Source organism: Astyanax mexicanus, chromosome 8, assembly GCF_023375975.1.
Source record: "Astyanax mexicanus isolate ESR-SI-001 chromosome 8, AstMex3_surface, whole genome shotgun sequence".
NCBI classification, from domain to species: Eukaryota; Metazoa; Chordata; class Actinopteri; order Characiformes; family Acestrorhamphidae; genus Astyanax; species Astyanax mexicanus.
In genome coordinates, this window is record NC_064415.1 from 29,768,571 (window position 1) to 29,792,234 (window position 23,664).

A 23,664-nucleotide genomic window follows, 5' to 3' on the forward strand; every position below is an offset into this window, starting at 1 on the left:
GAAGCAGCCTAACACTGTAGATGTGTTGCACTTTAACACATTAACCTTCTTTGTTTTCTGTGCACTCCCAAGTGACAGAGTGAAAGGATAAAGTGGTGTCAAGCTGATCAAGTTAAACCAACATAATCTCATTTTGAGTTTTTTGCAACAAAAAAGTTACTAAAAAATAAAACTTAGTTTTAATACTTTTAATTTTATGCTCGAATCAGTAACAGAAAATAAAAAATGGACCAGATGCTGAACATGATTTTGATATTTAATTAGTTTGTATTATGTGACCTGGAAGTTACTGACAACTGGTGTGTTGCACTTGATCTGTACTGTTTCCAGAAACCTATACCCCTCATACTGACTCCTAAAATGTACAGGTCTAAAGTCACATGATATATGGCTGCATTGCTGTCATCTGTGTTGACAGTGAATTAATATATTTTTTAGGTTAATAGGTTAGTAGTTATAAAATAAAGTATGTGTGTACAGTCTGAAAGAATAACATTAAATACAACATTTGGTTATTGATGTATAAATGTTAAGCTTTTCACCAGTTTATTTTTTCGTTACTTATTTTTTTTTTGAGAATGCAATCAAAACTACGGAAAGTTCGAAATAAGACACATTACAGAATAATGAAATATACTAATTCATTATACAATTTTATATACTTCAATTAAATATGAACAAAAACTGATACACTAATTTAGAAAACGGCTCTTACTGTGTGTTTATAAAGCTTGTGAATAAAACATAATAAATAAATGTATATACCTTCATAAGCTCTGGATGAAGACTCCGTCCAAAATTCTCAACAACGCTCTCCGGTTTGCCTTGGCTAACGGTGTCTTCATCTAAAGGAGACACATAGAGAGAGAAAATGCTAATAATATGCAACTTTGATAACACAGAGAAATGTTGTATATTTCTGAGCACTTACACTATTTCACACATTAATTTTCCCATTTTTCAGTATTAAATCATCTCATGGACCTGGCATGTAACTTATTCAGCAGCTAAAGAAGGTGCATGAAGTTCTTGAGTGTATGAGTGTATGAACTCAAGAAGCATGTGTGTGCATCTGTGAAACTGAGAAAACCAATTCAGCAGAATCTCACACAAACTACATGTTTAGTGCAACAACAGCTATTGAGTGATATGTGAACCATTCATTTAATCAGAATATCATTACTTCAGCTGGATTCTTGAAATAACCACTGGCAAAATCCAGCAGGGCTGCTACATTAAAGTGATGCTTCACATTACTGACAATCAGGTAACAGACACACAGGTAAAAGACAGAAGGCAAATATCGAGAGTCCTCCATTGACTAAACTGAACAACCATGGCTGCAAGAGGATATGGTTTGAAAATGAATAAATCAAGGACGAAAAATTGCTCTTTTACCAGCGAGTGTGAACACATTCTCTGGGATAAGCCCAGCAGTCTGCCACATAAACTCTTTGAAAGCTCCTGTAATGAAATAATGAAACTAAAACTTCATGTGCAGCATTGCACTGCTCTTTTGCACGTGTGTTAGTTTAGGAGCGTGAACTGTCAAACTATAGTATGAACAGCCTAAAAAAATTTTGAAAGGTAAGAAAATTTGGTTTGGGCCACTTTACCTGCTGTGTGAATGTGGCCTTTGTGTTCTTGTTAGACCTTTTTTTTAGAAATCACTGTGATAAACAATGTTGTTGTCATTTTAAAGGTACATTCTGTAGAAAACTGGGAGCGAGCGTGTGAAATGGATACAGCAGTCCAATTTTAAAACATCACAGAGAGTAGTCTGCCCCGCCCACCCCTCCCCAGCCACAAAGCTTATTTGGGTTGCCAAATCAGGAGGCTGAATCTACACAAAGTTTAGACTATTAGGAGAGGCAGAGAACTTAAGAGTACGAGCGAGAGGAGAGTAGAAATACAGCAATTCAAAACTCTTCTAAAACCCGTATCTAGCGTTATATTGTGATGTGCCGGACCGTGCGAGCTCCACGATGTGCCGGACCGTGCGAGCTCCACGATGTGCCGGACCACGCGAGCTCCACGATGTGCCGGACCACGCGAGCTCCGCGATAGCTCCGCGATGTGCCGGACCATGCGAGCTCCGCAATGTGCCGGACCGCAGAGCTCCGTGGTCTAAGTCTCCAACTTTCAAACTCACTGCCAATATTCACTCTTGTTATATTCATTCTTTGGTCACTGAGCTTATTTGAGACATGCTGAGGCTTTTTAAGCTGTGTAGCAGCTGAGGTTTAACTGAACCAGCTCTGCTAGCTATGCTGCACTCGCTGTACGTGCTGGCAACCTCGGGGGGTGGAGTTAGTGTTGGGGAAGAAGCAGCAGGCGGAGTCAGAGGACAAAACTGACACAAACACCGGAACGGACTGCACACTTAAAATAGGAACGTACGGGCTGAATCCCTGCTGACAAGAGCTGCCAGTGCTTTAACTCAACATGTTTCCTTAATATCTGATGATACATCCTGATCATTTTATCATTTACTACTAAAAATTAGTTACATATTGGTCTTTTAATACATCTTATTCCTGCTATGATAGGTATGTATCTTTCTCATTTAATTAAAAAGAAAAATACTTTTTTTAATTATGTAGAATATTTACAGACTGCAATGAGACAAAAAAATTATTCTTAACAAACAAACAAACAAAAAAACACACAAGCCTACATACCAGCCTGTTAACATTATTGAGTTACATTGTGCAATATTTAGGTTAGCAAAAAGTATTGAGGGTATGTTCATATATTGTACAGTAAATCAATAACGTAATTAATTATCATCTATCATCTCGCTATTGAAACAAAGAAAGGGGGAGAGGTAGGGAAAAAAATAAATACACAAAACAAAAAAAGAGTGGACAAAAAGACAAAATATAGCAAGAAAAAGCAAGACAAATATTAAGGAACAACATAGAGAGCAGAACAGCAGTTACAAAAAACAGCAGATAAATGGTTATTTTTTTTAACAATTATTTACAATGTAAGACAAACTGCATCCATTGACCAAGAAGACATAGGAAAAACGCTATTAAAAGTCATACAAAAAAACACTTTTTACCTTTTGTCATTTAAATGCTGCATCCATTACAAAAGTGTTAGATTTTTTACAGTTGCTAAATTTAAGCTTAAAACTTTGTTTGTCTGGGTTTGAGTACACAACAGTAATGTCCAACTTATGTGGAAAGCAAATAAGGCAGCAAGAACACATATTAAACTCTCCAGGAATGAGTGACTATTGTGAACATAACTCAGTCACATGTGGAAAGTGTTACTGGGCTGCTGACTTCACTGTTACGGATCTTTGCCCAGCAAATCTTGGAGTGTGGCCACTGCTGACAGAATGCAGGGAGCATAAACATCCAGCAAAGGGAACAGAACAAAAAAACGACAACTTCTGAGACTGCTGGGACATCTGTGGAGATTTTTTTTATGGTAATATGATGAAAATAATGTTTTTGATTTAATCACGTTTACAAGTGTATTACAGGTTGCTACCAGCTCCCACTTTTTTGGTAATAAAAAGCAGACTTCCTTGTTGAATGTAATAATTTAAACAATGTCAAAAAATGAGATTCATTTAATAGTTTGGACCTGATTCCCAATTAACTGCCTGTCTGCCCTTAATGACCACTCAGGTCATTAAAAGTGCAGAGTAAAAAGTTTTCCATTTCCCCAGCTTGTGCTGAGCCTCGGCCAACAAAACTCCCACAGAACAGCAGAATCTCTCCTCAGCCCTCTACCAAACTGCCAGCACAGGACAAAATATCCACTTTGAGGGCCAAAAGAGCAGGATGAGCTTGACTCTAACGAAAGGCACCGTCCAGATGCATAGAGAAAAAGAAAACACAAGCGCATGCACAGCCGCACGTGCACAACACTACTTTTTTTAGTGACTCTGAGAGTGGCCATTTATGCCACATGCTGCCAATTCTGAATTAAATCCTTTCAAACTACTTCCTCAGTGAAAGTGACATACCAGACTTGGAAGGGGAACTAAAGACTACTTGAACTGTAACAACAACCAAAATTGCACCGGCTCAAATCATGTGATCTTATCTTCTAAGCATTCTTAAGGCATCTGAACATTTGATAAAGAGCTTTAACCCCAGCTTTAACCCCCATTTATTACACAAACAGCAGTGTACAAACCAACTTTTACATCAACAATAAACAGAATAGAAAGTAAAATAACACTGCTGTTCCTGTACCTGCTTACACAACGCTCAGGTCAATTTCCTCTGCTGTGAAGCGCAGAAGCACTGCGCCATTAAAATACCAATCCGCCAAAGTCAGAGCACACCTGGCTCTTAAAGGGAATGGCAAGTGACACGCTGATTAGTTTATTTCACGTTTTGCCTAAAAAAAACTTTCATGATTAATTAAGAGAATTGGCACATGCCTTTTGCGTGTTTCGAGCTGCACAAGGCATATTTGTGGAGTTCCTATGATACCAAAGACACACAGACACAGCCTAAATCAAGATGTGCGGTTAATGGCTCGCCTATATATTGCTAAAATAGGACCCTTGCAATTAGTGCTAGTTGGCCTACTGATTCATCGTAAAACCAGTATGCATTTTTTACATAGCGCCATACCTCTAGAGGCACTGCGGAGCACTGTTAAGAGCAGCACTGCCAAAGAAGCAGATACAGCTTGCTAGCTAACAATAGCCAGTTAGCATAACAAGCTAATGCACTGGTGTGACGGTCAAACGCTCGTCTAGTTTTGTACTGTTCTTCAAGAGCTGAAACTATAGCCTTTTAAATATATTAATACTGTAGCTTGAAGGTTAATTTTAATGAACACTGAACTGGATTTATTTGTTTACTGGAGAAAGAAGGGATTTGTGGCTGATTTTAGTACTGCAATGTACCCTAACAAGCTTCAGAAGTAAAATGTTGTAAATTTGTTTCTTACTTGTGTAAAAGAACATGTGAGAAATGTCTCTTTTGAATAATCAAACATTGAGTATTTAAGGTCCACTATTTAAAATATTTTGTTTTGTAAAGGAAGCTGTGTTTAAGTTGTTGGTGTATCTCTTTTTAAGGTCTTGTTTACATTCATCAGCTGTTTTTTCTGCTAATGAAGTACATTTTCTTTATATATTGTGTAATTTTGTGGGCACAATAGTAATCAAAGCCTTAATTTAAAGCCTTAGTGTTTTATATTATATCTATTCCTAACAGCACAGTAAGTCTTAAACCTATATTAACGTCTAGTCATGCAAAAAAATAAAATAAAATAATGAAAATACTGTGATGTATCTTGAAACCTTCAGAATCTTGAAAAATACCTTAATATAAATTTTTGATCATACCCCTCAGCACTACTTGCAATATAACTCTTGACTTTCCCTTACTTTTTCTAGCCAGCACTTTCAAAGTACTCAATAAAAGACATGAGCAGTACAACAGTTTGTATGTTACTAGTAATCACAGGGGTCACTCACTATTTTGAAACGTTTCTTGTGTGTAATATTTCTGTGCAGGTAGCTGTAAAGAACTGCATTAAGCTTACAGCATTTGTTTGAAGTGACAAGCATAATCTCCTAAATAATGCACCACAAAACAATGTAATGAATATAATAGCACTTCTCCTGTATGACAGTTTGCTCGTCTTAAAAGCATTACTTAAATAAACCCCATTTTCAATGGATTAAACACAATGGATTGAATAACATTCAGTGCAGTAACTAATGGAGCCTACAATACCACACAAAGTGCAAAATGTTTTATGGTAGAATGGAAAGTAAACAGAGCTCAGTATAGCAGCGGTTGTGAGGTGTGTATTAGTCTGAAGTGTGCTTGACATTCTGCAGTGCCATGTGAGGTGCGTGTGTTTGTAAATGTGGCATGCATAGTATGTGTAGAACCCAGCAGATTCTCTGTGGGCACAAGAAAGGAACACAGAAGACAGGTAGGAAGTGAAACAACATACCTAAAGCACAGTCTGAGGAGTCCACTCCGTTCCTCCTCTCCTCTGAGGCACTTTGTAGAGCAACTTTCAGTGTGTTTACCCAATCCTCCATCTCCGCCTCACTGTCTGCAGCTAGATAATGGCTATAGCGCTCCTGCATCTTCAGCTCAAAGCCGTTCCGACGCATCTTGGGACACTACAACACAGACACAGACATTGCCTAAACTGAAGCATACCTATTAAGCATACCTGTTTATTTTGGTGAGTAAAGTGCTTCTGTTTATTTACAGTAACCTTAAAATTCCAGATTTTCACTAAGGATTGGTCCAGCTGCATTAGCATTAGCAGATAAACTCGCTTGACAGCACTACACTGAGGAACCTTGAGTCTTTACTGCTCCTTAATACCTGACTTGTAAAATTCAAACATAAGGCGCACTGGATTATAAGGCGCACTGATAAAATACTTAGATTAGATTAGATTACTTAGACCAACATTATTTACACATGATTTGGATATTATTATTTTTTTGCAATATCTGAATTATAAATGCCAAAATTTTGATTAGGAAATATCATGCCTAACTGATTAATGCTAATAAGTATTGTTTTGCTAATATTTGGCTTACAGTCTAAACACTCTACATTCTAGATATACCCCAGTATATACTAACCAATTATATAATATATAATAACATTTACTGTATATTTAATATAAATTAAAATCCTTCATGTTTCAAACCACAGGTGATTTCAGGCTTTTTTACCCACTGTTACATCTCAGCCAGTCGGCACTGATTTGCATGCAGTAACTGAAAAGCAATTCTTAGGGTGTAATAAAAGTCAGGGAGCATAGAGGGTTAATTTTGATTTAGAAAGTTTATCACTGAGTGCATTGCAAGCACTAACCGATTCCTAATCAAAGATCTGCTAACAAAACCCATATCTTATGACTAATCGTTCAATAAAGCCACAGCAATATGAGGCATCCGGCCTAAACTCCCTTCTTAACTTAAGTGATATGACCCACCTGAACCACATCGATGCAGGAGTCCAAATAAATGGAACCTTTGGTGTCTTTACAGTTCTTCTCATCCTTGTAGGAGTTGAGAATGTAGGAACCATCAGGAAGCTGAGACAAGTAGAAATATCTCCGCTTGAACACCTAGGATTACAAAACAGTGCTTAAGGAAACACGTTTTTCATTCAAATGAGGAGCTTTATGAATTAATATTAAATACACTTAAGCAGTTACATAGACCCCCTTCCCTCCAGCTTACTAGGTAATAAGGTGCAGCCTGCTGGACCACTCAGGGCCCTTAAAATGTAATTATTAACAGAGTTTAGATATCTAGATATCTAAGTGGCCCTACCACTTAACCTTACCCCTCTGTTTTCTACATCTACATGTACATCTATGGGTAGCATTAGGCTGGAGGGGTAAGGTGAAGTTTTAGGACTAAATAACCCTTCAAACAGAGATTTTCTGAGACACACTCAAAACAGAGGCCTATAAAAATTACTGGCAAGGTGGCAGCACAAACGACCAAAGAAGCCATTAAATAAAGTACTCTTCCTTAGACGAATTAGACGAACCACTACATTACCCTAGTTGAATGTGTAGTTTCAATGTTTTACAGTCATTTTCTTCATAACAAGCATAACAAATGGTGCAATAAATGACAGCGGCTGCAGCATTTAAGGTAGAATTTAAAAAAAAATATTCCTTTCTGAAGACATACTGTATGATATCCTAATGTTAACTAGTTAACCAACAGCTAGGTTGCCAAACTCTAGCTCTCCAATGCTATTTATCTGTACTGGGTGCTTGAAGGGTTGTCCCAATCTTAGGGTGAGAATTTCACCCAACTCTGGGTTACACTCGAAAACAAGGGGTAGGGGTACAAAATAAAATTGGGATTGGGGTTTTACCTCACATTTGCCTTTTTTTGGGAATCTTTTCAAAGTTTTAATAAACATTATTAAACATTATTTAAATTTACTTATTACATATATAATGTCTGTAAGTTACTAAGTAACTGATCCTGATTTATGACGCCTAGAATTCTCACATGTAGGCATAAACCCTGCATAGTTTAAGCTTTTTTTTTTTTTTACAATTTCCAAACCAGTGATTTCGGCTAGTGTCAGACACGTAATGATACGAAATATCATATGTGTGCATCCCTAGTTGATATTTTGCAGAGTAATGTCGCATTAAGCGGATAACATTGCGTTTATGTTACATACCTTCATTGACACAGAAAGGCTACTGTTGATATTGGCTTTCTGCAGCCATCCCTGTTTCATCACACCTCCCTTCTGAGAGCACAGTGATGAAGAATCCTGATTCAAACACAAACACACTGTTATTAATACTTCCTGGTGAACTTTCTAACTGCAAAATGAACTTTTGGGTCTATGCAGTCTTTCCCACCATACTGAGAATTTATACACATATGTGTGTATAATGCTGAGTCAAGAGAGCTGTCTCTCACTGGCACTTCACCTTCCCACACACACACACACACACAGTGTACAGAGGCACTCAGGATTAAAATACCCTTACTCACTCTCTCAATCAGCCCCACAGACAATACACATTCAGACGTCCTCTAAAATATGAGTACTGTATTCTGAACAGCAGCTTATTAGCATTCAGATCATTTCAGAAGGGCAAAAACAGTCAAGCAAAGCACACATGGGAGCTACTCTATATATGGGAGACTACTCTATTATATGGGAGACATTAAAACATATACGTAGTATTAGTATTACTTATTATTAAAGGAGCTATCAGTAATAAATGAGAGCGAGTATGTAAAATTCTCAAACACTGGATAAGATTTTTCTGCCCCATCCGCTCCATCCCAGATACAAAGCTCACACAGGTTGCCAGATTGAAACACAGTGGCAAGTGACAAGGAGTGTTACTCTGTAGCTGATTAGTGAATACGTACATATTAATGTAGAGAAAATGCTCTTTTGTATACGCTAGTGATGGTGATAATTTACTCAGCTATTGTGAGCAACCTTACTGAAGCTTAATAAGCAGAAAATTCATCAACTCGCCTATTTCTATGGATACAGCACACTGTTTGGTTGTTGATGTCTATACCTGGCAACCGTGAGTGATGAAATGGGGCTGAGGAAATGGCGGTGGGCAGATTCGAAAGTCACATCCCACATAGATTACTGTGACATACTGCACAGTTCAAATAAAAAATACATGCTGGCTGAAGCTCTGCTGACACCAGCTATAAGTGCTAAAACTCAGCATGTTTCCTTACTATATGATTATACCCCTTGATCATGTTATGAGTTACTACAGAAAATATAATTCTTAATAGCCTTTCAAGTATTACTTGTATATGAATGACACTTGATACTATCAGCTTGGGACATCTATGACAGGGTCAGTAATAATAATAATAATAATACATTTTATTTATTTAGTTAAGCAAACATTCTATTTTTGATTAGTATTTTAGCTTAAATAAACCCCAGACTTGTCATTTATGCAGTCATATGCACTAAATGGACAAACATACTGGGACACTACACATTATACATACAGGGACTTTTGTGACATCCCATTCTAAATCAATATGCAATTATGTGGAGTTGATCGCCCCTTTGTAGCACTTTGTAACAGATTATGGAAACCTGCAATGATGCTGTTTTCTTCAGTAATAATACCACTCATACCTGATGGTGGAATATCTAGGAGGGAACATATTTCAGCAGCTCACTTGCTGCAATGGCATCATATGACAGTACCACACTGGAGTTCAGTGAACCACCCTTTCTTTTACTAATGTATTTAAAGGCAGACTGTATGGCTAAGGCTTGATTTTTACACACCTAAAGTCTGTGATTGAAATACTTATGTTTCTATATATTTGCAAGACAAAGAAAACTAACAAAATGACAATTAAACATTAAATTTTAATAATTACAATAATGATTTCTGGTACTGATACCTAATCCTAAATAGTTTAATCTAAACTAAAGTGAGCTTGCACTGTTTCTTGTGCACTGCGAGTGTGTGTGTTTTCATTCTCTATAATCTAATTAAAGTGGTCTGGCATCCTTTATGAATGTGCCTTTCTGTAGCTCTCTTCTGTAATATGATTGTCCAAGAGCTCTCCCTCCCCTTTCGGTCTGTCGTTTCTCTTCCTCCTTCCCTCTTGCTCTCTCTCTTTCTCTCTCTCTGTGCTCCTCTGAGACTAACAGATCAATCACCTCCCCTCTTTTCTTTGCCTCTTTTACCAGTCACTCTGTGGATTGCCATCACTGATTAATAGGCATAAATGGAAGCACATTAAAGTCCTTGAACTGGCTTATGTAAGGATGTAAAGGGATCTTAGGGCAGAGTCATAAGACATAGGCTCTACAAGTATAATAATAGTGATATCATATCCATAACGATCCAACAGGAACAAAAATGGGTTAATTTTAGAACAGCTTGTAAACAGCACTAATGGTCACTCCACCAAAACACTGGGAACGGCCATGTTTTCCCCTCTAATTGCCACTCACCCTTTCCATCTAATTTTGTCCAGATTGGCTGGACATCCCATTTTGGGCTATTTATAGTAGAAGAAGCTCGGGTATCACTTAATGGCCCTCTGACTGTGCTGACTGCTAAGCCTCCTGTACCCACGAGAGAGTGACTTCGCCTCTTAGCAACGCTGCCGCTCATAATTCAAATCATACAAGAACTAGCCAGCAAGAAACTGAGTGAAAAAAATGGACTGAGTCATCAGATCGTCACATTTCCTGTATTAAGAGCATTGGGTTCAGACTGGAACCAACACACTGTGACTGCTCACACTGAATGTAAATCACATGATCACCACCATATATCTAACTATCTACTTGATTCCAACATACTCAGCCATACAGTCTATTGTTTAGGAATGCATTTCCACTGCCATACACTCAGGCTGACTTACCTCCTCTCCCTCATCAACCTCAAACACATGAGATGGTAGTTTCTCAGCTTTGGATCCTTTGCTGGAAGAGAAAAAAAGGTGTAGATAGAGTTTGGCGAGAGCAATGCTGTGTTTTTATTTACCTAAATTCAGAGTATTTTTCCACTTTTTACCCTATTACTTAATATATATGTAATTTAAAAGTTAGCTAGCTGCATACCAGTAATGTAAAAAAAAATCTGTACAATTTAAAATTATATAGAAACAGAGTCTGTCCATAATCTGTATTCAATGAATGTAAGGAAAACACTGCCTGTCTTTACATTCAGTGAGCTCTGGCTTTGTACAAAATACACAATATGTTGTGGTGCTAGACATAGAGTGTTTTATACTGGTGTACTGATTTATTTGAAGTCGCTTTGGACAAAAGCACATGCTAAATGCAATGTAATGTAATGAAATGTAATGATTAGATAAAAAAAGAGAAAATCCTACCAGGGCAGCATGCGGAAACATCCCGAGTAGGCCTCATAATTATAGTTAATCACGTTCCAGTCTGTGTTGTACATCTTGATGCACTAATAAACAGAGTGAGATTGACAAGTTACAAAATCACATCACCAAATGCAAAAAAACTACAAAGAAAAATGTTTACTACAAGGTACCTCCTTGGCAAACAGACTCTTGGCTTCGTTTTCAGCATTCTGAGGAACTGAAGAGATGGTTGTTCTTCTCTGACGTTCAATTTGAGACACCTGCTCAAAAGGAAGAGATAAAAGAAAGCAAAAAGCAATATAGTAATCCTTGTTTATTTCTTTTAAATGTCATTAGTTTGACCAATCTATTGACCATATGGGTGAGTGGTTATGAAAAAAGCAGTATCTCAATAATTTCTGTAATTCTGACGATATATCATTTTAATTAAACAATATTTTACATTATTCAAAAATATGTTTGTAAAAATGTTATATATTGTTTTTGATTAAGTTTTTTTAATGCTGGTATTTGTTTGTGTTGTTGGGAGGGAGACATTAATAGTAGTGTAGTTGTTGACTAGATCCTTGTTTACTGTAATCAGGGGAGTTTTGATGTTTTTTAAATGAAAATATTTTAATGTGCTCAGTTACGGAATTTAAGGTAGAGCTTTAAAGGGGACATGAAACACTTCAAGTATTTAGTATAATTCACAAGATGTATTTTCACTCTAACTAATTTTAGAAGTTTAACAGTTGTCAGTGAAGCGGAATTAAAATAATAAGCAATCTAAATGTCATTTTTTTAAGTAAGGGCAGCGCCATCTTGTCCCAGCGCTGAACGTGACGTCACGAGGTTGGTTCTCGAACGCCTCACTACTATAATCTATGAGAATACCGTAATTTAGATCATCAATAGATCATAAAATCCAAACCAAAACTCAATGCAGAGCGGGGGAGCACTTTTGTATTGTCCCTGTGTGTAGTAATACTGGTAGTAGTGAAATTTAATAGGGTGAGGAATGAGAAATATTCACTTTCACTTTCATACCTTCAGCGGGAGCTCGCAGCGCTGAAGCGTGAGAATCCTCCGGTTAGCCGCAATGCTAGGGGTTAGTGGCGAGCACTTTCTAGACCAGGACTATGTGAAGGAGAGGGGTTTGAGTCAGGAGCATTAGCGCCGGATAAATAAGCTGCAGTCCGACGCTTTTTTCCTCCGTTTTTTATTTTTCCTCTGATCAGCTGAGATGTACAGACCGTCCGAATGGGTAACGTTACTATGAGAGCAGCAGCTGTACGAGCCGCACGGAACGAGAACACCGCGCTCACCCAGCAGAGCAGCGAGAGGTACCGTTACCGAGAGTCTAGATAAAATGACAATTTAAAGAGAACATAGCTAGCGTTAGCTACTTAGCTAGCTATCTTATTATAGCTAGCCAACGCTAGCTAACACTAACTAGATGAAGCTAAGTACCCAGTAAGCTTTCTAACTTCTAAACTGAACGGTTTATCAACCAAACAGTGCCTTGGTGTTTCAATATCCACTTAAATCATGTTCGTTTCATTCAGTCTTAATGAACTCTGGACTTTACATGTTAAATAGCTAAATGTATATAAAATAGCTGGTTAACGGGATGGTAGTACCTGCTTTGGACGCGCTGCAGGGTTCTGCACGGCTCCACGTAGAGAGAATAAACACTCCCAAAACCCCTTGCTCTCAGAAAAGCATCTGAAAAGTCCTGCTCAGGTTTATACAGGAAAGATCTCTGAGCAAATGCTCCATGTTAGCCTAGTTCAGCTTCATCTTCATCCATAACCTCCACAAACAATAAGCGCTTTTCCTCTAGCTATATGCCTGGGATCTTAAACCAACCAACCTCGTGACGTCACCAGCGCTGCACGGGCAACATGGCGGCGCCCTAGCTCAAACGTAACAAAAATAAATATATTATAATTTAGTGTGTAAACATTTTATATAAAAAAATCCCCCCCAAATAAATTCCATTATATATAATCCCTTAGAAAACTTGTACAAACTGAAATGTTTCATGTCCCCTTTAATGGAGGAAATAAGCACTAGTGTTTCATCAGCTGTGTGTGTGTGTGTGTGTGTGTGTGTGTAAAGTTTTTTTATATTTTGGTATCCTTTGGTGTGTGCTTTGGGGATTGGAGGGTGCCAGGTCCAGGGGGTACCTCCCTGAAATAAAATTTTGCAACTTGGATGTCTGGCATGCATGTGCAGGAGTATGAGAGAGAGCCTTCAGCACGTTGACTTGTGTGCCGACAGTTTGGAGTAATGTGAATGAATGCAGAACATGGCACTTTAGGTAGCAGGATTAGCATCCGTGCTAACCAGCCATGCCGATAAACAGAGGAGTAGCCTATGCGAACTAGCTCACTGCATAAGCAATTAAGATATTATCATAGACAGTAAATTTTAAATTATTTTAAAATGTTAGGCAAGCCACTTAAAGTAGGCAAAATAATAATTATACAGTAATACTTTTAAGATAATTTAAGGAATGTTTGTTAAGACTCACTGAGACGTCATCAGCAGGCCAAAGCAGCAGGTCTCTCTGAGGGTCACTGTGGATCTGGGCTTTCCTTTGGAATACCACATTTTCATAGTCCAGCGGCTCAATGATCTTGGTTTGTTCCTTCACACGGGCGCACACAAAAGCAAAAATAAGAATACAGAATAAAAAATGAGGTCACAGAACTAATCAACCCAATATATATATATCTACACACACACAACCCCTGTGACTGCTTCCCTTTTTACTGTCCTGCAATAACTTGCACCAGCAAATGTGACATGTACTCAAGTACACAATACTTTCCCCACAAAAATGATGATATCCAGATACTGAAATTCTGAGAAACTTGATTTATTGAAAGGCAATTCTCTCCGATACTTGGCAACATCTGTGTTACTGAAGCGGATAAAATACATTTAACTCTCCTGTTTTGTTACGGGTCAAATGTGTCAAGTGTGTCATTATTCCAATACTGTTAAATAGGCATTAACTGCCAACAAACTAGAACAGTTCTGTTGTTGTTAGAATGTCTAGGTAGAATATTTGCCCACAAGTATTTTGTCTGACTTCTGGTGTTAAAAGCTTAAAGATTACTCTTTTTTAGATTTTGCTATTTATAGGTAGCAATATTTCGATATCGGTATTTATCGCGATAAGAAATGTTTCAATAACGGTTATATCATTTTTGTGACATATCGATATGTATTATTTACAGACAGGCGTTTCTTAGGCTAGGCTAGGCTAGGCTAGGCTACCCACCCGCAATGAAGCGAAACCGACCCTAACCGAGCGGATCTCAGCTCCGCTCCGCACCTAAAACCTCCAGCGATTAAACGAAACCGACCCTAACCGAGCGGATCTCCGCTCCGCACCTAAAACCCGCCCGCGATGAAACGAAACAGACCCTAACCGAGCGGATCTCGGCTGCGCTCCGCTCCGCACCTAAAACCCGCCCGCGATGAAACAAAACCGACCCTAACCGAGCGGATCTCGGCTGCGCTCCGCTCCGCACCTAAAACCCACCCGCGATGAAGCAAAACCGACCCTAACCGAGCGGATCTCAGCTCCGCTCCGCACCTAAAACCTCCCGCGATGAAGCGAAACCGACCCTAACCCGCTCGGTTGCAGCACAGGACATTTTAGATGAAGAATGAGCGCATAGTTGAGGGAGGCAGGTCTAATTCAGTGGTTCGGCGTTCAAAGGTCTGATAAACTTCAGACTTCAGCTTGCTCCAAATTGTTCTGGAGAGTGAAGCCGACTAGCAACAGTAATACATCCGTTCCTCCACCTCAAGCAGTTTCACTACACACAATATCTTCCTTATTCTGGCTAAAACACTTTTGTAGTTTATGCTGTATCTAAGTTATTTATAGTTGATATAGGTTTGTTTATTTGACATGGATATCATGTTCCCTTTATGTATATATATATGAAGGCTTTTTGTATTCCCTATTCTGGTTAAAGCACTTTTGTTTTGATCTGTTAAATATGTTTACAAAAGGATAAGAAGCTCTGCCTCTGTTGTAATGTAAAGTAATTTATATTGGTGATGTGTATATAGGTTATAGGTTTATGTTTGACAGGGATGTCATGTGTTTATTTTGCTACATGCAAATAAAAGTGAGCATTGATTTATTCTGATCATTTTTTATTTATAAAGTATTATACAGTTTTTTTGTGAGAGGAGGCTTTAAAGACTTAAATTTAAAATTTCAGACATTAGTGCACAGATTTCCATTGCATGGATTCTTAGCAGTTTTTCTGAGGCCTTCAAAGTATTTATATCGATATCGAAATTATATCGTATCGACCGAAATTAAGGAATATATCGTGATATAAATTTTGGCCATATTGTCCAGCACTATTTATAGGTATGTTTGAGTAAAATAAACACTGTTGTTTTATTCTATAAACTACGGACAACATTTCTCCCAAATTCCAAATAGAAATAATGTCATTTAGAGCATTTATTTGCAAAAAAATAAGAAATGGCTGAAATAACAAAGAAGATGCAAAGCTTTCAGACCTTAAATAATGCAAAGAAAACAAGTTCATATTCATATCAAAATTAATATTTTGCCGAATAACCCTGTATTTTTATCACAGTTTTAATGCATCTTGGTATGTTCTCCTCCACCAGTCTTACACACTGCTTTTGGATGACTTTATGCCACTCCTGGTGCAAAAATGTAGGCAGTTCAGCTTGGTTTGATGGCTTGTGATCGTCCATGTTCCTCTTGATTATATTCCAGAGGTTTTCAACTTGGTAAAATCAAAGAAACTCATAATTTTAAGTTAACCATTAAGTGGTCTTATGTTTTTCCAGAGCTGTATCTTAAAAGCATAGCGTATGCTTATAGCTGACATTTTAAGGATTAATATATTGGAAAACAACATATTTCTATATAAAGCTATAGTGAAGAAAAAAATGAAGAATGAAGTCACACAGCTTCTAAATGTGCTGTTCTATGCTATTCAGTTCTCTGCTCTTTAGTCATGCACCCTGTGGATACATGGCTCCTCCCCAAGTTTTGTTGTGCCCTCCCCAAGAGACAAATCAGTTAGGCCTCTGTAATTAAGTAATGTGGTTGTAAACAAAACGCAACTGGTGGATTCCATTTAGTGACACACATCAGCTAGGGCATTCCCAGTTCCCAAAGGCACTTTCCAACAAATGAGCTGTTATGGGATTTCTGTTGAATGCTCAAAATTCTGTTGTAATTTCCATTGGAAAACAATGTGTAAGCATGTATTAATCTGTACTACTTATCATCATTTTAAGTACATGCATATTTTATTCATTTTCTATGCAGTTATTGTTGTGCCTTATATCTGTTAATTTGCTTTAAAAGGGACAAAAAAGGAACTGAATTAATTTTTTTAAGCAAAACATCACAAACATTTTTTCTTGATCATGGTTTATTTCTTCACATCTGCACACACATAAACAGAAATAAGAACACAGACATTAATAAGGTCACTGAACTAATCTGAACTCAACAACCCTGAAAATACTTTCCTTTTAAATGTCCTGCATTAGCTTATGTGAACATTTTTCACACTATCCATTTCATCTAAATATACTTTATATTACATTCTAAGACCAGAGCAACATTTAAAAAAAACTGCTAGCCAAATAATCAGTGGAGGTTTGTTAGGGATGCACAGTGAGTGTTGGCTTGGGTCGCTCCATGCAAATCATAGATAGAATATAAATATTTACAGCATTAAATCTTTATCAATGCAAAACGTGACTGTTGGTTAAAACTAGCAGTAAAATAGAATGGTGAAATGTGTTGAGGTCTGCTCTTTTAAAGTACCAGACACCAGAGGTGACAAACTGCTGTTTACAAGAAAACCATTGGTACATAAAGTACATAAGCCTGCAACAGCCTATAGACTGCTCATTGTTTATAACAGCTGGGTGATGCTGAAACAATTCTATAGTGTTTTAGGGACTAAAAGTCTGGTTTGCACCACAGGTTGGACATCACAATTGGACCTCACAGTTCAATATGAGTACAATGCACACAAAAAGCAAGACAAACCCAGCTTTCTTTTCATCTCCTTTAAAAAGACAGTTGCGCTACTTACAGCTTGTACTACACTGCCTGAACAAAAAAAAGTCCCCACCTGGATTTAACTAAGCAAATGATCTGAGGTTTCTGCAGTTGTTCAGGTCTAGATTCAGCAACAGTATGTGCTGAATGAATGAGGTCAGCTGACTACCTGAATATACTGAATATAGACCAGGTTATTCCATCAATGGACTTTTTCTTCCCTGATGGCACAGGCATATTCCAAGATAATAATGCCAGGATTCATGGGGCTGGAAGTGTGAAAGAGTGTTTCAGGGAGCATGAGATCATCATTTTCACAAATGGATTGTTCACCACAGAATCCAGACCTTAACCTCATTGAGAATCTTTGGGATAAATATAAGAGTGCGTGACCTATTTTTTTGGTGGCAATTTTTTTGGCCAGGCATTATATCAAGTGCTCTATAGCACCCCCTTGAGGCAGTAAATACAGCTTGTAATTATGTTTATTTAGCAGTAACGTGTAAAAGTGTTAGTATGTTCAATTTGTTTCCAGATGTCTTGTCCAATTCATGAGGAACTGCATATTTGTTGAACCCCAAACTGTTCATCCTGTATTGTGACAGTAATCCCCTTGTAGTCACTTGAGATTTTAAGAGTTTGCATAAAGAAATGCCTTTGCTTATCATTTACCCACAATGCTAAAATTATGACTATGCACTGCAGTATACAAACAGTGTTGATTTAACACCTGCAAATGTTATGTGTAATTACATCTAAATCCTTGTAAAGAGAACAAAAAATGGGATGTTTTCCAGTTATAAGGATTTCTATGCCAGATCAGCAGGACCACTGGAACAAGGACCAGTGCTTCTATGCTTCTATGACAGCCTCAGACAAGTCTGAGGGGGTTGTAATAAATCCCTTGCACTGGCTGACTAGCCACAGCCATTTTCCATCACACTCCTACACTTAAGGTGTAGTCTAGTCTAGTGTAGTCTATGTGTCCCAAAGGTAAACGCATACTCAAGGCTATATATGCCCACATCAATACCCTTTGATGCCCCCTCCCTCTCTTTCTTTCTCTCTCGCTCTCTCTCTCTCTGTTATACACACACAGGCACACACACACATCAATACACTGAAAAAAGAGCCAAACAACTTCCTGTCATGTGTCACAAGCATGTGCAAAAAGGGGAGACTGAAAAAAACACAGCCAGGCTAGGCGTCCAACACTGGTCAAATTACAGAACCTTGCTGGCTTTTAGCTGCACTCTCTAACTGCAACTCCAGACTGAGCTGAATTTAACCTTTTCAAATCTTACGCTTCTCCACTGCAGGAGAAACCACCACACTGGTCTGACGTGACCACAACTGGGAACTCCTTTTCATTCCTGTCTGCTAAAAAAGAAAGCCTCGAGAATCGAGTAACTCTCGTAGCAGAATCACAGGCTGTCAAACCACAAAGTGAGGGAAAAGGAAGTGCTAGCTCGCACAAGACCTCTCTCAAAAGTTGCAGGGCGTTGGCGCTGCCTTAGCTATGGTGAGCCTATTTACTTCCGCATCCGCAAACCTTGTCGAGGCGATAAACTAAAGTCAACCATCTTAAATTCTAGCTTGTTTCTTCTACATCCACATTGCAAAAAGCTAGCCAGCTAAGAAACCAGAGGTAATGCATGTAAACTTAAACATGTCTGAAGTCCCAAGAGTAAAGAAGACTGACTGTTTCTCCAGATGTTGCTTCAACACAGCCATCCTCTGCTTCAACGCAACAAAAGGAGGAGAGAGAGGGCTAGAGCTGATGTGGATTAGGACACTGTGTATAAACTTACCCACCAGCAGTTACTCTTAACCATGGTGGCCTTTTTCTGAACCCATGTTCTGTGTATGAGTGTGTAGTTTAGCTTACGTCCACTCTGACACCACATTTTCTTAGCGTAAATGAAGTCTTCTGTTTGCTTCAGTCCCGTGAAACACCACAAGACTGAAAACAGGCATGAACAGGGAACCGACAGCTGGTCAGATTTTATAAGATTTAAAGGACCTTTACTACTCAGACTGGACACAGGAAATATGTACATTTATGGACAGAATGTACATATATTCCAACATATTACAGTCTACATGAGTATTTGAAAGGGCTAAGGGATGAATCATATTTTTATTGTCTAGTTTTTTAGAATAAAAACAATTAGATAGCTACAGTATTGCATTGCATAACAACAAAGACAAAAGGCCTTCACTGTACAAACTCTTTGTCTGCTTTGGTGTTTAACTTTAACAACCTTCTATACTGCCTTACATTTTAACAAGTTATCAGAAGATATTACAGGCACTACAGTCGTGTTTATTTAGCATTTTATTTAGAACTGCTCAGATATTTCACAACTTTAATTTGTTTTTAAGTTAAACTAAAACATTTTTACAGTGTGGCACTGTATGACTGCAGACATTTAGACAAAGCAGGGTTAAAAAGATCATATTGAAGAGAATCAGAAGGCACAGGAAGTGGAGCTGAACAGCCTGAGGCAACTGCTTCACCCTGGCTAGCTTTCCCAGCTTCCTGAGCTCAAACACAGAAGAAATTCATAACTGAACATCATAAACATTTAACAGGCAGAAAGATACTGTCTGCAGCCACACTGTAAGCCTCGATACGTCAAATTTACTTATTTTATTACCACTTATTACCAGTTTATTTGAGGAAACTGGTTGACATAAGATTTTTAAGTAATGTTTACAAAAAAAAATTAAGTTATTTAGACTAAAGACGTTTAGTTATTGCGCTTAAATTGTTAGTTCATTGATTTTTATCTTTTGTTATATCAATTGCTTCGCAAAATAATTGTACTTTGAATATTTTAGTCAGGTGAAGAAAACAGATTTATATTTATAAGTCTTCTTTTTGATTTTACTGAAGTAAAATACAGATTTAAAAAATCCTCATAAAAAATTAGATGAAGAAAGAAAATGCTACAGAGTGAACAGCATAAGTCCTATCCGGACAGGATTAGTTTCTTAAGGGGTCCTGGTGTATTTTCTATTTAATGGGGGGGGTCCTCTCTGATTTTATTCTAGTGTGGAACGACCATGTACATGTTTTTCTCAGGCGTCCTCTAAGAAAATTACAGGCTGAATTACCTACTGTTTTTTCATGGAACTCTGGGTTTCTTCTCCTGGCATTTAATAAAATAGGTATTTGTCCATTGCTAAACACCTGTAATTACACTTTTGTAACACCTGTAATTACACTTTTATTTCCACTGAGATCCACGTAAACACAACAGCAAGTGGAAATGGAGAAGCTACTGAACGTGATGTTATGTGACTAAGAATGCCTAAAAACTCACCGTTCCCCCTGTTCAATTGCAGTCTGGATGCAAGAGTTTTATCACTGAGTAGAAGTGTGAAATATATTTTTACAGATGTCCCCCTGAGAAACTAATCCCGTCCGGATAGGGCTATAGAGTTAGCAGCACAGAAAATGATGCTTGCTCTTAAAGCCTACAACATGAAGTGCAAGCAGTTAATCATAATACATCATCAACAATTTTCCCTTAGGTAGCCCAGGGGGAATTACTACACACTGATGGTGAGTGTTAAAAACTGGGGGACACGCCCAGTATGCTAACAGATTGTGCCAGAAGCCAATAGAAAAGAAGTTGCCAATGGCAACACTTGATTTAACTCAAAGAACTGAATTGGTATGTAGGTTATATGTGGCCACAAATGTTCACATTATAGTTGAGTAATGTTTGGAAATATCCAATTTTACATAAAACCCAGACTTAATTTGTTTGAGTTCAAACTATTTGTTGGTTTACAATGAGTATATTTTTTCCCCACACAGGTTAGCTATTTAGCTAAAAGCCCTTGTGGTGTGCTCCTCCTCCTCCATGCCTGCCTGCCTGGACAGAGCACTCCATCATCATTTATGAATAAGGAGGACACATCCTCCAAGCCACTAGCCTAGCTAGGTTATCCCAGCACCACCTAGGATAAGCACTTTATACCCATTTCGCATGAAAGGAGAGGACAGGAACAGGCATAATCCTCTGAAGAGGAAGTTAGAGAGAGAGATAGAAGCCCACCAGCCTGTATTTGTTACCCTAGGTTATATTTCTGAACACAAAGGGACTCCTCTGCAGCAGCATGGTCCATGTGCTTGCTCTTCTTTCACACTACTCACTAAAAGACTCTAGCCTGGGCTGAGCATTAGGGAGTGAGGAGGATTATGGAAGGGACCTCTATAGCTTGCCAAAAAACACATATTCCATAAATTAAGCCAGCGAAATCTTCCTGGCGCATGCTCAGTTTGCGAGCTGTGTTTATTTAAAATAAGCGCTTAACGGTTTTTTTCTGCCCGCAGCATCAGTGTGGACAGACTAGCTGGCTAGCGCTGACTGCTGAGCCGGGCGGCTCGTAAAGGGAAGGCACAGAACAGGACAAAGATTAAACATTAAAATGCTCTGTAAAACGTTTAAAACATCTCCAAAAACGTGTAAAACACCGGTCAAACGTGTCAAACATCTCCAAAACGTGTGTAAAACGTGGAGAGAGAGAGAAAAGCAGAGGTAGCGCGCGCAGACCCGAGCAGGACTCTCTCTCTGTTGTAGTAACGGTAATAGCGCGTTAAGGGTAAACGTTACTAACCACAATCACAGAAGAGCGCACCGCCTCCGACACGCTCTGCCTCAGCTCCGCCGCCGTCCCCGGTTTGCTCAGCCTCTTAGTAAATTTCCGTACTTCCGACATTTTTCCAGGCTCTGCTCTGTCTCCCTCACATCGCTGGAAGCCCCATTCTGAAGGTGAAATGTGAAGCGGACATGCCGCTGAAGTCCAGGTGCCAGCCTCTGACAGATGTGGCGACTCACTCAACGCTCTCCCAGAGACCACGCCCCCTCCTCCCCGCGCTCCACCTCTCACTGCAGGTTGCCAGATAGAGGAAGGAGGTTCCCTTAACGATTATTACGTACCTGAACAAACGTCTTGTTCCTAAACTAATAAATACTAAATAAATAAAATAAAATAAATCAGGTTATGGAACTGATCTCCTTATTAAGTGAATTTCATGTACACAAATCCAGAGCCATGTCTATTCTGCAACGACATGAGGGATTTTTGTAATGATTCTTTATTACATATACAACTGAACAAGGGATTTTAATGGATATAACTAAAGAACTGTAAATTAAATTATTCATATTACATTAATATATACAAGCTATGTGTATGTGTAAATGTATTTACGTACATGTTATTTTTTTGTTTGTTTATTAACTAATGCCTTAATGTATGTATTCGATTGATGTATTTTCTTTTAACTAACATTTACTGTCTTTATATTATTTAGGATGTATTAAAAATAATCCAATCACTCCGGTAAATTTATTTAATAAATACCGGTAAATATAATTTTAATAAAGGTTGCCAGGTAGACGTATAATAAAGAGTCGCAGGAAAAAAAAAATATATATATATATAAATGAAAAAGATCATTTATGATCTATTTTACTCTGTTTGCTATATTTTAGCTTTATAGCAAATGTAAAATACGTTAAAAATAAAGTATATCAAAACCAAATCTGTGTATATATATGGGAACTTTAGGGTGGTTGAAATAACCAAGCAAATGATGTTGCTCTCAGCAACAATGATGTTGCTCTCAGGCAACAAACTCCTTTTTTAGTTGTTACACCATTTCATTGTCCTTTTTTAAATATAATGTCACAATATAATGTCTATCCAATAACATTTGGGGGTAGAAGCTGATTTAAGATTTCACTTTGAAGCAATCATTTTTGGAGTCAAAGCAAGATAAGATTAAATGCCACCAATTGCTAAATTGCAGATTTTTTGTACTGTGTACACGTAAACATATTTTTAACAATATGCACCTAGACTACATTTGTTAGGGAAATTATACTAATAAAGCAGTTGTGGGAGAGTGTTTAAAATTTAAAAATTCTAGACCCATACACCAAACTTCATAATAATATAAATAGTGGATGGCCTCTGCAATGACGCTTACCTAAACAAAGGTGTTTTTTTTTTTCTGAAAAGGCAAGGTGCCCAAACTTTTGTTTTGAGTTTTTTTGCATTTTTACATTGTGAAACTGTAGCACAATAAAGTAAATGGAAAGTAATGTTGCTAACTATTAAAGAAATTAGCCATTTTTTCCTTTATGCCTTTTGTAAATCAGGTCAGAGTTCACTGGCTTCAGAGTAACAGCTCACTAGAGCAGTGTCCAAA

General features: G+C 37.9%; 1 protein-coding gene across 3 annotated transcripts in view; it reads right to left on the reverse strand.

Annotated features, from left to right (window-relative positions):
• dock11 (dedicator of cytokinesis 11) overlaps positions 1-22,300 on the reverse strand; it is a 122,329-nt gene extending 100,029 nt beyond the window's left edge. For all 3 annotated transcript variants that reach the window (XM_007255754.4, XM_007255753.4, XM_049482473.1), the window contains exons 1-9: positions 22,065-22,300; positions 13,875-13,991; positions 11,527-11,616; positions 11,357-11,439; positions 10,883-10,943; positions 8,175-8,270; positions 6,955-7,089; positions 5,947-6,121; positions 766-845 (exon numbers count right to left, since the gene is read on the reverse strand). In XM_007255754.4, coding sequence (XP_007255816.3) covers positions 766-845; positions 5,947-6,121; positions 6,955-7,089; positions 8,175-8,270; positions 10,883-10,943; positions 11,357-11,439; positions 11,527-11,616; positions 13,875-13,991; positions 22,065-22,166 — 939 coding nt within the window. In that variant the 5' untranslated portion in view covers positions 22,167-22,300. The remainder of the gene's footprint in view (positions 1-765; positions 846-5,946; positions 6,122-6,954; positions 7,090-8,174; positions 8,271-10,882; positions 10,944-11,356; positions 11,440-11,526; positions 11,617-13,874; positions 13,992-22,064) is intronic.
• Between the last annotated feature and the right edge of the window lie 1,364 nt (positions 22,301-23,664).